At 45.5% G+C, this 18,920-nt stretch overlaps 1 protein-coding gene across 5 annotated transcripts in view; it reads left to right on the plus strand.

Moving 5' to 3' along the window:
* Nucleotides 1–18,920, plus strand: part of Eri3 (ERI1 exoribonuclease family member 3) — a 134,350-nt gene that overhangs the window by 61,449 nt on the left and 53,981 nt on the right. For all 5 annotated transcript variants that reach the window (XM_042271702.2, XM_076564893.1, XM_042271699.2 and 2 more), the window contains one exon: nt 7,499–7,571. In XM_042271702.2, coding sequence (XP_042127636.1) covers nt 7,499–7,571 — 73 coding nt within the window. The remainder of the gene's footprint in view (nt 1–7,498; nt 7,572–18,920) is intronic.

The raw sequence follows: 18,920 nt of genomic DNA on the forward strand, positions 1-18,920 counted from the left end.
TAGACCTGGTTGGGGCAGGCCCGTGTTGTCTTTTGACATAGCATGTCACGCAAGTGAGATGGAGAATAACTAGCTTTGGTAAGTAGGAGGCTTGAGCATTAATTTTTTATACATCAACAGTGGCCAAGTGAGTGAATTCAATTATGAGTCTGCTTTTTCTCCACTCTCCTCCCTATGATGTGGTGGTTCAGAGTTGAGACAAGGAACCTGTTGAAATGAGAAACCCCTATTTCCTAGCTTGACCCCCTTACTAATTCGGGTTAAATTGCTGTGCTATTGCAGTGGTGACACATTGTGTCTGCCTCTGTTTGTATAAGAGGATGCAGTGGGGGAGGAAGGACCAATTTGTGCAGAGATAAAAGGTGTCACAGGCAGATAACTAACGTCCCAGCCTCATGCCTGCTCTCATTGTTGCTCAATTTGCTCCGTCTGGAAGCCCAGCCTTCCCTCTTTCTTCCTTCCCTCCCCTTGGTCATATTTTACCTCTATGCCACAGTGTAATGATGCCCTGCGTAGTGGGGGAGGAGATAGGCACCTCTGGCTGACAGCCCTTCCTGATAACCAAATTCTAGCCCATCCATCACTAGCCACTCTCCTCAACTTGAGGAAAAGTGATCGTGAAAGGCGGGGCTGTTCATCACTTGAGCTCTGTTTATCTCCTATGCGTGGGGAATGGAAGCAGGAGAGACAAAGAGCCACGTCCCCAGCTAAGTGCTGCTCGGGTTGGTGTGGCTGGCATATGCTGGATGCAGACTTAGGTCGTGTAGACTGTGGCACCCTGACTAGGTGGTACACTAGACAGGGCTCCAGGGGTGTGGTGTCCTTCCTGGAGCTCAGCCTCTTCACTAACAGTAGCGTAGAGAATTGTGGCAGTTCTGAAATGTGGGACAGCTGGTGACAACACTCTGAGTGTTTGTATTGGAATGGGCAAATGAGGAAGCTGCGTGTACCTCAGAGGTGCCCCTTTGCAGGGTCTTTGCTCTGGCTTCTCTTGACCCCCTCCTTTCCAAAGCCGGGCCTCTGTGTCTTCATGGTCCACTGATGACTTCGAGACATTCCTTGTCTACATGTCACAGGAACACAGTGGTTTCTACAGATGAGTGATGTGTACACATGTCAGTGCTGTTGGCCATCAGGACTGACAATCCAAATCATTCTGAGATCCATGTGCCATGGCCTTTCCCATGAAACAGAACGGAGTAGATGATGACTCCAGCCTGCTGGTCCCTCTTCTATAAGGTCTTGAGTCTGCTCCCAAGGTGGGTTTATTGGTTAAAATTGGAAAAGAGCAAAACCTTTAAGGAATAATGTCCACAACCTCTTCCAGCACAGGTGCCTGCTCTCTGGCTGGACCTGCCTTTTGGTATCTGCCTGCCAGTCTGTCTGTCAAACCTCAGTGGTCTCCTCAACTCAGACCTAGAGGCACTCCCCCAAGCTCCGTTCACCAAATCTTCAAAGCTGAGTTCCTGCTTACAATGGTTCTACCTTGGTCATACCCATTAGCAAAGGGTGGGGTGTGGGGGCTCCCTTAATGAGCTACTCCCCTGCTTTGGCTGGCGCCAAGCTAGCCACACCTGTTTGCTATCAAGGCTGTCTGGGCCAAGCCGAACAGCTCAGTTGCAGGTGGTAGGCCTGAATGAGGGCTGGGGTGGGGAAGGTGGGGCTCCCTTTGCTTTGTTGTCTGTTTGTGGGGAGAGACATTTTCTTATGGTCCTACCCTCCCGTATTACCATCTTTCTAAGCAAAAGCTCTCGTTTTGTTATTTAAAAGTACCAGTAGGAAACTTAAGAAGTACCCCATCTTCTCTAATTTCCCCAGTTAGAGAACTTCTGGGGAAGTTAGGGAAGAGAAGAGCCTGGTGAGCATCTGATGATAGGGAGGGTTTGAAGTTCCGTTCTGGTGACTTGAAGGGCCAGTGTGATAAGAGTAAGACCACATGGTAAATGCCAAGGTAGAGGCCCTTTCTGGCTCTAGGCCCACAGCATTTGAAGAGTGATCATGTACCTTGCTTTAGAGCCCACAGGCAGGACTGGTGTGCACATGTGGGGGGTGGAGGGTGTCCTTAAAAGGGGCCCCTTGTATTCATGAAACTGAAGGAAGTTTTGATTTGGTGGGGGGAAAAATCCCATTCCTTTTTATGGCCTGGACATAATTGGGTCTTTTCTATTGGCCATCAGTGATGTCATTCCGACCCCTCATAAAGAAGGGGAAATCACACCTGTGGACTCGGTGCATAAAATTTCATTGGGCAACAGTAATAAGCATGACCAGATGATGTTTGGGCAGTTGGGGAGCTTTGTGCCCAGTGAATCCAGCTGCATGGGGACCTGGGCACCATAAACTTGCCTGCACGTTTATGCCCGCAGGCTAGTTCAGGGCCCACTGCCAGTGGCTCTTTTCCTTGGGATCTGTATCTGGTAGAAACTCGGTATTTGGACCCTTTGTGCCAGGAGCCTTTGCCCTTTTCTTTGCCAGACTAGTGGATCCATGTATCTACTGATAGCCACTAACCTTGGGCTCCTAAGACTGTTGAATAAACACGTGGCCTTGAGCAGTAACTACCATCCTACCCACCTCTACAAGGTTCCAAGCTTTGCCTTCTCAGGAATGAGTCAAGGTCTCCAGGAAAATATGTGCAGTTGGCACCCATGTATTTAGAAGCCTCAGAGTCCATTTCTAGTTCTGTTCTTGGCTTGTTGCATGATTGAGCAAATCCTTTTTCTTCGATGAATCTGTTTCCTCGTTTGTGTAGGGGATGGTGACCACTCTAACTGCCTTGTGTTCTCTATGCTGGGGTAGGATTGAATGATAAAGATGTTTAGCTGTCTTCCCATGAGACACCTGGAAGTTCAAGTTCCAGCTCTTGGTTCTGTCTTTCATGAAGTTGAGTCTGAGCCCTGCTATATTTGTACTGCTTATGCTGGGAGTCAGAGGAGCACTAGCAACCCTATTCCTCTCCTTGGATCTGCAAATTTCATGCATGGAGCTCCTGAATAAGATTGATGTTCCCCCTTCATACCTCAAACAGATATAGAGTACAGAGAGGCACTCAGGATTACTGTTGGGCTGTGGTGCTTTGAATGTAATTGGCCTCCATAATCTCATAAGGGGTGGTGCTGTTAGGAGGTGTGGCTTTGTTGGAGTGGGTATGGCCTTGTTGGAGGAAGTGTGTCACTGTGGGGTCAGACTTTGAGGTTTCCTATGCTCAGAATACCACCCAGTGTTTCAGTCGACTTCCTATTGCCTGAAAGATGTAGGACTCTTCAGCTACTCATGTAGCACCATGTCTGCCTGGACACCACCATGCGCCCCGCCTTGATGATAATAGACTGAACAAACCTCTGAAACTGCAAGTGAGCCCCCACAATTAAATGCTTTCCTTTATAAGAGTTGTCGGGCTGGAGTGATGGCTCAGAGGTTAAGAGCACTGACTGCTCTTCCAGAGGTCCTGAGTTCACTTCCCAGCAACCACATGGTGGCTCACAACCACCTGTAATGAGATCTGGTGCCCTCTTCTGGCCGGCAGTCATATATGCTGTATACATAATAAATAAATAAATCAAAAAAACAAAAACAAAAAACACTGTTTAAAAAAAAAAAGAGTTGTCATGGTCATGGTGTTTCTTCACAGCAATAAAAACCCTAATGAAGACGTGCGCTGTGTTCAGCTATGAATGACTGTTGAGACGATCTTTCTTTCCGGTCTGTTCTCACTGTGGCTCCTATGGAGAGGAGCAGGCGGGATTCCACTGGTCTAGACCCCTCCTAACTGGAGGTGATGTCTATAACTGTCATGTACCATTGAAATCCCACAGAAAAGGGACTCCCTGTTCTCCAGAGCTAGCCAGAACCAACAGGGCTCATGACATACCACCTAAAGTCATTAGAAGGTGGCTGGGGTTGGCTACAGGAAAATAAGACAGGGGCTGCTTCCCTTTTTTGATTAGGCCCCTGTGTTCCTCCTGCTTCAGGTGGCCTCTTTACAACCAGACCTCAGTGTGATTTCTCTGAAACAGTGAGCTTAGCAATCACTATGCAAAGGGTAAGGAACATCAAAGAAAAAGAAGGAAATGATATGGTTCAAATGGTCCAATTACAGTTTGCTTCTCAGGAGACTCCATTCCAGCTGCTCAAGCTACCTCTTACCCTTAGAAACCTTGTTTGATGGCATCGTGTCCTTGGTCCTTGGCACACCACTATTTGGGCACACCACCTCTGGGTGCCCCTTCACCAGCCAGAAATTCTCCTCCAGAAAGCTAGTTATAGGTAACGTTGCTGTGCCACCTGTGTTTGAAAGGAACCTGCTTCTCAGGAAAGACAGCCAGGTGTGGTGGCGCAGCCTTTAATCTCAGCACTCAGGAAGCAGAAGTATGCAGATCTCTGAGAGTTTGAGGCCAGCCTGGTCTACAGAGAGAATTCCAGGACAACCAGAGCTATGTAGAGAGACCCTGTCACAAAAGAAAAGAAAAACATAATGCATTTTGTAAAAGTGAATCCTTAGTTTAATTCCTGAAACTCAGAGGTCAAATTGCTGTTAGTATCTGTCAAATATTTGAAGGGTGATGAAGGAACAGCTGGATTTCCCTTCAGCTTTCTGAGGTGAACCTGTCATTTCAACTGGATTCTCACAGCCCAAGTTCCTAAGAACAGGACTCTGTGCTTGGTCCTCCGTTCCCTTGTCTCTAAGAACAGGACTCTGTGCTTGGTCCTCCGTTCCCTTGTCCCTAAGAACAGGACTCTGTGCTTGGTCCTCCGTTCCCTTGTCCCTAAGAACAGGAGTCTGTACTTGGTCCTCCGTTCCCTTGTCTCTAAGCACAGGACTCTGTACTTGGTCCTCCGTTCCCTTGTCTCTAAGAACAGGACTCTGTAGTTGGTCCTCCGTTCCCTTGTCTCTAAGAACAGGAGTCTGTACTTGGTCCTCCGTTCCCTTGTCTCTAAGAACAGGACTCTGTGCTTGGTCCTCCGTTCCCTTGTCTCTAAGAACAGGACTCTGTGCTTGGTCCTCCGTTCCCTTGTCTCTAAGAACAGGACTCTGTGCTTGGTCCTCCGTTCCCTTGTCTCTAAGAACAGGAGTCTGTACTTGGTCCTCCGTTCCCTTGTCTCTAAGAACAGGAGTCTGTGCTGGGTCCTCCGTTCCCTTGTCTCTAAGAACAGGACTCTGTGCTTGGTCCTCCGTTCCCTTGTCTCTAAGAACAGGACTCTGTACTTGGTCCTCCGTTCCCTTGTCTCTAAGAACAGGACTCTGTGCTGGGTCCTCCGTTCCCTTGTCCCTAAGCACAGGACTCTGTACTTGGTCCTCCGTTCCCTTGTCTCTAAGAACAGGAGTCTGTACTTGGTCCTCCGTTCCCTTGTCTCTAAGAACAGGACTCTGTGCTTGATCCTCCGTTCCCTTGTCTCTAAGTGGCTCGCTCTCTGCCATTCCTTACCTGGCCTGCTAATGTTAACACGCCACTCAGCAAGATCACTTGGGAACCTCCATATTATGAAGTCCCTTGAGTTTTCTCACCTCTCATCTTGTTTGGCCACTCTAACATTTGACACTAATAACTTGATTTTAAGCTTAAAAATCAGCTCTAGGCCAGACATGGTGGTGCACACCTTTAGTCCCAGCACTTGGGAGACAGAGGCAGGTGGATCTCTGTGAGTTTGAAGCCAGCCTGGTCTACAGAGTGAGTTCCAGGGCAGCCTGAGCTGTCACACAGAGAAACCCTATCTCAAAAGAACAAAACAAACAAAAATATCAGCTCTATGTATTACAGAAAAGGGATGCATGCTTCTAGAATTTAGCCTTACTGCAAGTAATAGGAAGTAGGGTCAGAAGGGCATATGTGACCTCAATTCCTGATGTCATGAAAAGGGGCGATGAGTTGAGGTAGTGTTGACTCATGAAGCATTGTCTTCTTAGGAACAATGCAGTGATTCAAGGCCTGTGGTCTGGAGAAGGGTAGTAGGTGGGAAGCTCTCTAAGCCCTCCGATCTTAGGAAGGTTCTGGGAAGAAGATGTGAAAGTTTTGTTCTCTGTACTTCCTTTCCTTTCCTTTCCTTTCCTTTCCTTTCCTTTCCTTTCCTTTCCTTTCCTTTCCTTTCCTTTCCTTTCCTTTCCTTTCCTTTCCTTTCCTTTCCTTTCCTTTCCTTTCCTTTTTCCTTTCCTTTTTCCTTTCCTTTTTCCTTTCCTTTTTCCTTTCCTTTTTCCTTTCCTTTTTCCTTTCCTTTTTCCTTTCCTTTTTCCTTTCCTTTTTCCTTTCCTTTTTCCTTTCCTTTTTCCTTTCCTTTCCTTGTCTTGTCTTTTTTTTTCTTTTGAAACAGGGTTTCTCCATTATATAACCTTGGCTGTTCTAGAACTCACTGTGTAGGTCAGGCTGGCATTGAACTCAGAGACCCACTTGCCTCTCTGCCTGCCAAGTGCTGGGATTAAAGGTGTGTCCCACCATGTCAGACTTAATGATTTCTATAATTTCTGAAGGCTCATTTTCCCTTCTTGGGCCCTGTGTTAGTCAGTTTTCTGTTACTGACACATACCTGAGATACCAGTTTTTAAAAAGTCTTTACGTGCTGCTCCTCTGGAGGACTGGGAATGTAGTTCAGTTGGTAGAATACTTGCCTAGCATGCCTGACACCCTGGGTTTGACCTCAACACTGCCAAAAAGTGTAGTGGCACAGGTTTCTAGTTCCAGTGTTTGGAAATTAGAGTCAAGGGGGCTGCATGAGACCCTGTTTCAAAAAACAAAACAAACACATACCAGGAGCTGAGTGTGGTGGCATGTGCTGTTAATTCCAGCACTGAGCAGAAGCAGGGGATCTGTGAGTTTGAAGTCAGCCTGGTCTACATAGTGAGTTCCAGGACAGCCAGGGCTATAGAGTGAGATCCTGTCTCAAACAATCCATCAAACAGGGGCTAGAGATATGTCTCAGCAGTTAAGAGCACTTGTTGCTCTTGCAGAGGACCCAGGTTCAGTTCCCGGCATCCATATAACAGCTCGCAATCATCTGTAGCTCTAGTTCCAGGGGATCTTCTGACCTCTGAGGGCGCCAGGCACATGATGCACAGATATCTATCCGAGCAAGACACTCATGAATATAAAATAAAAAATAAATCTAAAGCAAACACCCCTAGGGCAGCTAGGAGACCACAACAGACAATAGTACTTACCTCACGGGATCACTTTGAGAGAAAATGCAAGTAAGGACCTTAACGTGTTAAAAATAGAATTGAACAAATTAGGAAGTAGTAGCAGCTGATGTTATTCTATGTAATATCTTTTGAAACTCACATTTGGTTCTGAGGAATGGCTCTGAGCCCAGTATCTGTGGTGCTGGAGGTGGGATATCTTCCTCAGCTGGGGACCTGCTGATGTTTTAACTCTGTGCTCTCTGTTCTATAAACGTGGTCTTTTTTTTTGTTGTTGTTTTTGTTTTTGTTTTGTTTGTTTTTACTTTGTAGCTTAAGATTCCAAACTTGGGATGTGTGTTTCCAACTTGTTCTCTCTCTTTTTTGTAGGCTTCCAGGCCAGTGCCATTATTTAGGCTTGCCAGTGGCGGATTACTTCAAGCAGTGGATTAATCTGAAAAAGGTACCACCTGAGCTTCACTTAGGGCCTTTGGTTCTCCTGTACTTCAGATATGCCCCACCACCACCACACCCCAGCTCTTGTCTTTCCTTTTGTTTTATTTTCTCAGTATCCCTTCTTTTTCTTCCCCGGGTAATATGCACTGAAATGTTGATATTTCTGGGAATGGGGAGCTGCTTGAAGCTCAGACCACTGGGTGGAGTCCGATTGGCGTCTTCCAAACATACATAGAAGTCCCAGTTAAAGGGATTTTTTCCCCTGAATCTCTGGGCTGAGCTGTGCTGTCACTAGGAGAAACATGGTCCTCGTTGATCTTTTTTCTATGCTCATGAGTGTGGTCCCTGTGCCTCTAGTTTGAAGAGGGGTTTGCTCAAACTGGCTTTGCTCTCACCTGACCCTAGCAGAGCCTTGTTCATGGAGGAGAGGACAGTGCAAGCCAGGCCCCTTGGCACATGAAGGAGGATCTTGGCACTAATAGAGCATGGAGACCTAGGAGAGTTTGTGTGGGGGTGTGGGCTTCAGAAGTACCCTGTATAGCTAGGCTGCTTCCCTGATAGAGAATGCGTCACCCGGAAAACTAGCCTTCCCTAGCACATGCTGTGCTTCTTAGGTTAACAGAAGAAATGATGTAGGAATGGGCTTTTGGTGCCTTGCTCTAGAGAAATTATTGCTCTAAAGGCCCAGGCCACTAGAAGAATGATGCCCACATGTCATGCTACTAGAGAAAAATAGCCCTGGAGCAGGCTCAGGATCTACTTGATGCAACTAGTTAGCTTAGTGATTCTCAGGAATCTTGAAGAAGGGAAGACACCAGGGTCAAGATGGAAGCTCCCTATAGGCTTAGGGAAAAGACTATTGCAAGGTTGCATTAGATACAGTGAAGATGAGGATCTTAGACTGAGTAACCAAGCAAAAGGGGTTTGCCAAGAAGAGTCTGCCTTGGAGGCAGAAAGAGCAGCCTTCTTTTGGTGTATGTGGCCAGGGTTAAACATGGACATGGAAGAACAGTAGGGGAACTAGTTCTGTGAGTATTTGCTCTACACCAGGATGGCTGTGGACTTGGTCCCATGCTTTGTGTTCCTTTTCCCTCGTGTGCCTCCTTTGCACTCTTTTTTGTTCTCTGCTCCCCACCCCACCCCTACCTCCTGATGATCACTCATATAGCTGAGTCTCCTCTGATACTACTCATCTTTGACTGAGGAGGCTAGGCTGTCCTACCGTTGAGCCTTGGTCTGTCTCCCTTCATGAAACACACATGAAACACTGATATATCATCAGGCATATTCCCTTTCCTTGAAGATGCGGTTCAGACATCACTTCTGCTAAGCTTTTCTTCCTGTGAGGCTCCCTGGACTTGGGATATCAGTGAACTCAGTTAGAAATAAGTCCATGCTTGTTTACTTCCAGGTGTGTCCATCTGGAGCATAGAGACAGAATCTGGTTCTTTCCTGTGTCCTCACTGGCTGGACTGGGGTCAGCTAGACTCAGAGTGTATATGCTTGCTGGCCACATCTTTAAGAACTAGCTTCATAAAGACAGACCCTCTTGGGTGGAGCTAGACATGCTGTCCAGGAAACAGTGTGCCAGCTGTCAAAGCTCATCTGAGGCTGCTTGCCAGCCTCAGCAAATGCAATGTGAAGGCCCGGCCAGGCGAGGCAGGCACTGACCATGAACAATTACTCTGTGAAGTTCACTAGACTTTTTGGTGTGGGATAGCTCTCTGCCTTTAGGTTCCTAGGCAGAAGGGCAGGAGAGTAGCTGACCCATATGGTAATTAACACCAGGGTCACCTTGGTGCTTCAGGCTATCTTGAGCCTCCTCAGTCAGTTCTCCACTGGACTGCCAAGATGTGGAAGAAAAGAATGGCTATAAAGGGAAACTGAGGACTCTATTCCCAGTTGACCTTCGTTTTCTTCCTGTGAGGTAATTCAAGCAGGCTTGGGAAAAACAAGGGGTCTGATCCCTTCCTCTCCAGCTCCCAGCTGTTTTGTGTTTCAGGTGTGTGAGTATGTGAGTCACTAGACATGAACTCAGCGTCCAGATTTCCTAAGGCCTCTACCCTGAGAAGAAATGAAATACTGTCTTTTCAGCTCTCCTCTCCTTCAGAAACTGAGGGCTGCCTCAGAAAAGAGTAACTTTTCAACAGCCATGTCTGGACATCTCCTGCCTCCACCTACTTCCCCGTAGCAGAGCGACAAAAGCCACTGTTGGCTGACATTTGGGATGGTGTTGAATGATCTTAGATTTTTATTGAGCTGTCAACTTAAAGAAGACTTGAAGCTCTGCTCCCAGCTCTTTCCAGATTAGAGATGTTACTAAGGGATAGGAGAATGTGTGTGTGTGTGTGTGTGTGTGTGTGTGTGTGTGTGTGTGTGTGTGTTCACATAAACATAGTCTTCTGTAGAAATACTTGGAAGTCTGTATAGACATAGATCCATAAAGCACAAAGACAGACAGCTCATCTATAAGCACATGTGGACCGCCTTCCTGTGTCAGGTACTGTGTTAAGTTCTGGGACCATAACAGAAAAAGGTGAGAGTTGAACAAATCACTTCTCTTCTTCTGTTCAGTAACATGTTTAGAACAATTGAGAGTTGTGGATCACAAAATAAAGAACTAGATTTATTGAGGTAGAGTCTGAGAATAGTTTCCTGAAGAAGGATATCTAAATTACAGTCTGAAGGAGGAATTGGCCAATCTTAGGAAACAGCGTATGGTAAAGCCCCGAGGTGAGGAGAAGCCTGGCATCGTTATAAAAGCTAAGAAGACAGAATTTTTGTCGTTTGTTTGTTTGTTTGTTTGTTTGTTTGTTTGTTTTTCAAGACAGGGTTTCTCTGTGTAGTTTTGGTGCCTGTCCTGGATCTCACTCTGTAGATAGGGCTGGCCTCAAACTCACAGAGATCCGCCTGGCTCTGCCTCCTGAGTGCTGGGATTAAAGGCAGGCGCCACCACCGCCCGGCGAATTTCTGCCTCTTGTTCATTGTTCTACCCCATCACAGTACAGAGAAACTTAATTCCATTTACTGAATGAGTGAGTGCCAAGCATAGGAGATGTGAGAAGAGAAAGGGGTGTGAGGTGAAGTTGGAAGGCGAGGCCAGGGCTTAAGGACCATGTTGTGACTTTGGCCCTTATCTTTAGGATGAAGAGGAGCTACTAAAAGGGTGTTAAAAGAAAAAATCCACTCATTTGCTTTTTTGTTTTGTGTTGAGACAGAGTCTCATGCTGTAGCCTAAGTGGCCTTGAACTTTGGACAGTCCTCCTGCCTTAGTAGTCCCAGTGTTGGAATTATAGGCATGAGCCACCATGTTCTTCTCATTTGAGTTTTAAAAAAGATTCTGTGGCCACTGTATAGAGAACTGCAAGAAATCAGCTACCGGTTTTTCTAAACAGGGTTGGATTTGGTGGTTGTAGGTGGGACATTTAAATCATTGTTTAGGTAACATTGCTGAACTTGTGGTATCTCAGGCCTCTGTTTATTGAATATCAGTTTTGACCCTCTTCTGATGATTGTACAACCAAGTATGTGCATGCACAGACACACAGCTCTTTAGTAGCCTATGGAGGGTGCCTGGGGAAGCACTGTCGGTGCCTGAGAGCTGTAAAATAAGACCATCACCATAGTCCAGGTGGAACATGTGGTTACCTGGTTTTTATGGCTAGCTGTGGAAGATAGAGAACTGGGATGGGCTGGAAAATGTTGAATGGTGTAGTCAATTCTGTTATGATACAAACATACAGGTTCTTAAAAATCCCTGTACTGGGTGGATGTGGCCATCCAGGCCTGTAATCCCAGCACTTGGAAGGCTGAGACAAGAGAATTGCCTTTAATGTAAGGTCAGCCTGAGCTGCAGAGTTAAAGACTAATCTTGCAGAGGATTAGTCTCAGAAACCAAACAACAGAATCTCTTACACGAAGGAAGGGGAGTCATGCAGTAGAGATGACCTAGGGAGTGCAGTACACAGGAACTCCATCGTAGCATAGCAAAGGAAGATAGACATCTACTGGAACTGATAGTCTCCAAGTTAAATGATGAAGAAATATATAAATACCGTAATAAGTAGAGCACTTTACTTTAGATAAAAACAGTCTAAAGTTTGCGTGTAGAAATGGATATAAGAAGGGCCGTAGTTGGTGTGTTATTGTGATGGGGAAAGGGGGCTGTCTGAAATCAAATAGGAAATTATAAGCAGAAAGATGTGGCTGTAACGTACATGATGAGCTTAGTGGCTGTTAGGTGTTGTAGATGTGTATGCATGCATTTTATATGATCTGACAGAGTTCTCTGTTCAACCAAGTTCAGCCTCTTTTATCTCCTCTGTCTTTGTAAGTCAGAATCCCACTATTTAGCCCAGGCTGGCATAGCACTTGGAATGAATTCCCTTGTTTCCACCTCCCAAGGACTGGGATTAGAGGTATACACTGCCATATCTGGCACATCTAGTATATCATCTGGAAAAAATGACAGAACCATGCAAAATGGGCAGTATGCTAAATTATCCTTTAATACATCAGTTATATTGGGACAGATTTGTTCTTTGAAAGTGTTATGGCAGTACCAACTGTGTACCAGACAGGAAGTGGTGATTTGTTGTTAGAGTTAGGGGTGAAAGAAGCGGTCATTATGGCCCTAGAGTTTGTGAGTGAGCACCTAGGTAACAGAATGAATTTTCTCTGCTAGTAGAAGGAGAAGCTTAAGATTTCAAAAAACAAAAAACAAACCAAAAAAACCCTTGGTGTATGGCTATTAAATTTAGATGTCTTTGAGCAATTCTGTGACTCTGTTGAAGAGGTAGTTGAATGTAAGTCTAGGGCTAAATAAAGGATGATCTCTGAATAGGAGGTCCCGATTCAGACAAGTTATTGACGTACTAATGACAAGTGAAATCATGCAAGTACGTGATTGCCAAAGAAGAGTATATAGGGTGAGAAACAGAAAGCCCAGAGCAGAACACTGAGATACCACATTAGATAGATAGAAAATGAAGAGTCAGAAGGAAGGAATGGTCCCTAATAGAGATAGTTGCTGTTTAGTGGTTTTCTATTATATTCTAGACCCATTGTTTGCTGTTTTCTGCTGCTTTGACAGAATACTACAGACTTGGTAAGTTATAAACAGTAGAAGTTTATTTGGCTCACAGTTCTGGTGGAGGCTGGGATAGGTGATCTCCAGAGGCATCATCTGGTAAGAACATTCTTGCTGCATCATGGGACAATGTCACATGACAGGAGAGTACAGGAGACAGAGAGGACAGGGTAGTCCAGCTCCACTCTTCACCCAGTGTCCTCTTGCAGGAACAGCACTGATCCATTCATGTGGGCGGTTCCCATGCCCTAATGGTCTCTTAAAGGTCCCGCCTCTTGGTACTGTTTGAGTAGCAATTGAATTTTAACATGAAGTTTGGGGAGGACAGACATTCAGTCATTAGCATCTGTGCTGACCATTAAAGTTTCCACTGGCACATATGGCAGTAGATCACTTGGAATAGATCAGGTATGATTGATAGATAGTTCTTTTTGGTTTTTCAGGACAGGGTTTCTCTGTGTAGCTTTAGAGCCTGTCCTGGAACTCACTCTATAGACCAGGCTGGCCTTGAACTCAAAGAGATCCTCCTGGCCCTGCCTCCCGAGTGCTTGGATTAAAGATGTGTACCACCACTGCCCAGCAATTGAGAGATAATTCTTAATTTGTATTAAGCTTGAATCAATTTGAATTAAAAATTTCCTTGAGAAACTTCTGAGTATGTTTAAACCACTTGAGTTAGAGATGCTACATTTTAAACTGTTAATTGTACAAAATCTAAAACATTGTTTCTGATAAAGCTTTTGCTTCCTAGCTGAGATGTGATATAACTATTAATTTACCCATCAGACTTGGTCTGAAAAAAAGCCAAATTATCTCATAATTTTTATACTGCTATCATGTTTAAAAATGATATTTGGATCTATTAATTAGATAATTTCATGTTTTATTTGAAACAATTTTAAACCTTTATCATCATCATTTTTTATATGTTTGGGTGTTTTGCCTTCATGTATGTGTGTCTACCATGGTGTGTGCAGTATCCACAAAGGCCAGAAGAAGGCCTCAGATCCCCTGGAACTGGAGTTACAAATGGTTGTGAGCCACCATGGGGCTGCTGAGAATCAAACCTGGGTCCTCTGGAAGAGCAGCCAGTGTTCTTGACCACTGAGCTGCAACATCTCTAGCTCCAACATGTTTTACCTTTTAATGTGACCACTCTAAAACTTCAACTCTTGTATATTTGCATTGTGTTTGTACTGAACAGCCCTGGGCCAGATACTTGGCTGCTCTGCTACATTGTCTAATCCTCACAACCCTCCTGAGCATAGAGTGATAATGCTTTCACATTATGTATGCGGCAGAACTAGTGGTGAAGTTCGTTCTACCCAAATCTTCATGGCCCAGAGACAGAGGGGCCTTGAGGGTGGTGTTCCAGAGGCTGAGATAGCTGTTTACAGCCCAGAGAGAGAGAGTCATAATACCAGGGTGATCAGGTGGACCCTACTGACCTTGGTGAGAGCTTGTGAGTACAAAATAAGGATAGGGATAAACCAAGTGATTTGGGCATGAGTAAGAAAACAAGGAGGTAAGAGAAAATTTCATGTTTTCAGAGCTGGATTCTGAAGCAAAGAACAGGCAAGAGATGTGATACGGCCATTATAGGGCTGAGGTGGGTTTGAGGTGGGCGTTATTTGAAGAAAGCCAGCCAGGCTAAAGGTGCAGGGAGAAGAGGGAATCATCAGGGATACCTCTGAGAAGGGGAGAGAATATGGAATCCTCCCTACTTGGTCGTGACAGGAGAAACGAAAAGATGGGTGCAGATCCATGTCAACAGGCTTGCTGATTTGTTATGACTCAGTTCGCTTTCTATTGCTGATGAAGACCATAGCTGTGGTGGTTTGAATAAGAATGACCCCCCAAAGGCTCATGTATTTGAATACATCAGGAAGTGGCACTATTTGAGAAGCATTAGGAGGTGTGGCCTTATTGGAGGAAGTATGTCACTAGGGTGGTCTTTGAGGTTTCAAAAACCCAAGACAGGCTTGGTGTCAGTCTCTCTCTCTCTCAGCCTACAGATCAGGATGTAGCTTTTAGCTACTTATCTAGTACCACACTTGCCTGCCACCATGCTCCCTCCCATGATGATGATGCACTAAACCTCTGAAATATAAACAAGCTCCAATTAAGAACTTTCTTTTAGCTGGGCAGTGGTGGTGCATGCCTTGAATCCCAGCACTAGGGAAGCAGAGCCAGGCTCTGTGAGTTCAAGGCCAGTCTGGTCTACAGAACGAGTTCCAGAAAAGGCTCCAAAACTACACAGAGAAACCTTGTCTTGAAAAACCAAAAAAGAAAAAAACAAACAAACTTTCTTTTAAAAGAGTTGCTTTGGTTGTAGTGTCTCTTCCCAGCAATAGAACAGTGACTAAGACAATGACCAAAAGCAACCTGGGGGAGGAAAGAGTTTATTTGGCTCCCATATCCTGAGTGACAACGGTCCAGTGAGGGAAACCAAGGCAGGAGTCTACAGGCAGGAACTGAAGCAGGGGCCTTGGAGGAACATGGCTTACAGACATGTTCCCCCTGGCTTGTTCCATCAGCTTTCTTATACACTTCAGGACCACCTTCCCAGGGATGGTACTGCCGCTAGTGGTCTGGGCCCTCCCATATAAATCTTTAATCAAGAAAATGCTCCAGAGACTTGCCTACAGGCTAACCATATGGAGACATTTTCTCAATTCAGATTCCTTTTTCCTAGATAACGTCAGAGTTTGTGTCAAGTTGAGAAAAACCAACCAGTACAACTTGTCAACTTGATACACAAACACACTACTTATTAAACCATGATCTTTCCTTTCTTGTTCACCCCCTCATATTAATATCAATATCATAATAGAAAGTCTTTTAAAAGTTCCACTCTAAAATTTTAAACACTTTAAAAGTTCAGTCACTTCAAAAAATATTTACAGTTTCTTTAAAAGTCTAAAGTCTCTTTTAACTGTGGGATCCTATAAAATATAAAGTTAGTTACACCTTTCTTATCCCAAGAAGGAAAAACCAGGGCACAGTCACAATAAAAGCAAAACCAAACTCCAGTAGTGTTATAACTCTGTATCCAGGACTCATGATCTTCTGGGCTCTGGGGGCCTTGGCAGTGCCACACCTCTGTCTGTCTCTGTCATCCAGCCAGCCAGCCTGGTAGCCTCAGGCTGGCTCAGCTGCACACCTGTCCTTGTTCATCCCACAGCTCTGGCATCTCAAATGTGCTAGGCTCTCTAGTGCAGGTGAGGCTGTCCCTTCACCAGTGACCTCTCTTCAGGGACTCCAACCTTGCCATGCAGTGCCAGGTCTCAGCTGTTTTTCATGACCCCTTCAGTTCTTCAGCTCCCATGCCAACAAAACATGTAGGAGACTCTTATTAAACATTACCAAGTTTGCCTGCCAGCTTTGGCCCCTCCGGCCACAGTTTCTGTGTACTAACCCTGGGGAAATACTCCCAGAAGATTTCACCTCAGTGATGCTTATCTCTTCTTAACTACAGCTGGCTCTTTAGCCCCTGATGATCAGAACTACATATTCTCAATTCAAAATATCACGTGAACAGGGCTGGTGAGATGGCCCAGTGGGTTAAGGCACTTCTGGCCAAGCCTGACTACCCGAGTTTGATCCCCAAGACCCACATGATTAAGAAAAGAACTAATGCTATGTGTTGTCCTCTGGCTGCCCCAAGTGCACACATGTGCACAACACAAATAAGTGAATAAATATAATTTAATAAAATAACTTTTGAAGTATCACATAAACAGCCCCAATAAAGTTTTTTGAACTCTTAGATTCTGTCTGAAACAAGCTAAGCCTCTGTGTCAGTGCTATTGTCAACATCTTCCAGGCTCTCACAGAACATGTCAGTGAGCTCTGAATACTCAATGGCTTTTTCAGCCCAAAGTTCCAAAAATCCTTCTACAGTCCTCCCCCAAACAGCCTGGTCTGGTCTATCACAGCAGTATCCCATGTTCCTGGTGCCAGTTTCTGCCCTAGTTTGCTTTCTCTGGCTTTGATGATGACTGTGACCAAAAGCAACTTGGGAGAGGAAGGTGTTTATTTGGCTGACACATCCAAGTCCCACAATCCATTGAGTGAAGCCAAGGCAGGAACTGAAGCAGAGATCGTGGAGGAACAATGTTGGTTCGTTTGTTTGCATGCCTTGCTCAGTCTGGTTCTCAGACACTTCAGAACCACCTGCCCAGGGATAGCACTTCCCACAGTGGGCCGAGCCCTCCCATGTCAGTCTTTAATCAAGAAAATATCTTATGGAAACATTTTCTCAATTACGATTCCTACTTCTCCATAATGTCTAGGTTTGTGTCAAGCTGACAAAAAAAAAAAAAAAAAGCACACTGTCTAATAGCTTGATGGCTTTGCTTTTCCCTGTGTGACAAGTAGGTAAACCATTTGCTGGCCACTCTAGGGAGCTCTAGGAAGACTCCCAGAAAGTAGGAGAGGATTACTGTCCCTGTGGGAGACGTTAGGAGCGACTTGAGGACAGTAGGAGTTCTAGACAGGACATCACATAGCAGAGCCGCTCTGTTCAGAGGGCTGACCCTTAGCAGCACTCAGCAGCTGGCTGTGGGTGTGGAGAAAGGAGCCTTAGGTTTGTCTGGGGTGGAGATGTGACAAAAAGATACTGTCGAGACAGCAGTTGACAGTATAGACTGGGATCTCGGATAGATATTGAAAAGAGGAAGGATCTGATGGCTAGGGACAAAACAGGAAGGTAAGTCCTGCTGAAATGAGGAGCAGTGGGCACAGCTGAGTGTGCCAGATGGCAGGGGAAGAGATTATAGTTGAACAGTGCCATGTCTAACCATGTAGAGTGGCTGGTGCTGGTAATCTTATCACTCCGGATGCTGAGGCAGGAGGATTGCTGTGAGTTCCAGGCTATCCTGGGCTATAGAGTGAGACTCTATCTCAGAAAAAATAAAAAAAGGACTAGGGAGGTGGCTCAGTCGATGAAGTGCTTGCCACACAGTGTGAAGATCCCTAGCACCAAGGTGAAAAGCCAAGTGTGGCACTGGGTCTCTGTAATTCCAGTGCTAGGGAGGTCAAGGCAAGGAGGATCAGGAGTTGAAGATCAATCTTAACCCCTTGAATCCATAGCAAGTTTGAGGCTGGCCTAGGCCAAATTAGACTGACTTTTTTTAAAACGTAGGATGTTTGAATTAATGATTTAAGAAATGGGATATTGGCAATTTCTAAAGTACAGCCACAGAAGTGTTGACTAAGACTAGATAGGAAAAATATTGTCCTAAATAAGGAATTATGAAACAGAAAGATTGGTTGAAACACATCAGAAAAGGTGTGTGTGGAAGAATACAGAAAATGGGTTTTATTCAGTGCATGGGACATAGGTACAAATGAATGTATAAACGCATGCTACACATATATAAACCTTCATGTATATGCAGACCAAGCTGTGCGACTGTGTGTACACATACCTGTCAGGAGTTCCCTCTCATGCCACAGTCTGCCTGGGTGGGCTTTGTGGGAAAATAAGCAGGCAGCCTTAGGAGGATTCTGAGTTGGGTAAGCAGGCTGGCTCTCCAGTCCTGCCGGCATTTGGGGGGTCGGGGCACCTAGAACTGAGCAGTCAGATAAAAGGAGGGTGTAAAGACTGTAGCTCTGCTTTCCCATTGCCACCTGTACTCCATGCCCTGCTATGCTTTCTGTGTGCTCTGAAAGGGGGAGCCTGGGGCCAGATAGCCGAGGGAGAGGAGAGAGGAAGAGGAGAGAGCTTTTGGGGATCTCTCCAAGAAACATTCTCTCTCCCCTAATCTCTGGGAGGGAATAGCAGGAGAAACTGCAGAAGGGAGCATTGGAGTCTACGATTGAGTGTGACTTCCTGACCTTGGAGCATTCAGAGTCCCAATCAGTGCAGTAATAAATTAAGGGCTTATGGAGGAATAAATTCTTGGTCTTAATGAAGTTCTTTGCTGGGGGCCATCGTCAGGTCAGCAGGTCTTGGTGATGCAGATCTGAGACTTCAGTGAGTGGCTGAGTCAGCTGGGAAGCCAGCAGGCAGGAGTGATCTAGAAGTCTGCTCATCAGGTTGCTGTTTTGGACCATTCGTAGAAGAGTGGCCGAGTGGCACTAGCCACGTAGCCCTTTTACTAGGACTGATGAGAAGCTGATTTGGACAAACAAGAGCAGACCTCAAGTGAAAATGAAGAACTGTGACTATCTGGAAGGCCTGCAGTGCTCTGAGAAGGCAGCTTGCACTGCTGGAGACTCTTGAGCTCTGTGGTCAAAACCAGGCGGGGATTGTGCACCATC

Source organism: Peromyscus maniculatus, chromosome 2 (genome assembly GCF_049852395.1).
Source record: "Peromyscus maniculatus bairdii isolate BWxNUB_F1_BW_parent chromosome 2, HU_Pman_BW_mat_3.1, whole genome shotgun sequence".
In the NCBI taxonomy this organism is placed as follows: Eukaryota; Metazoa; Chordata; class Mammalia; order Rodentia; family Cricetidae; genus Peromyscus; species Peromyscus maniculatus.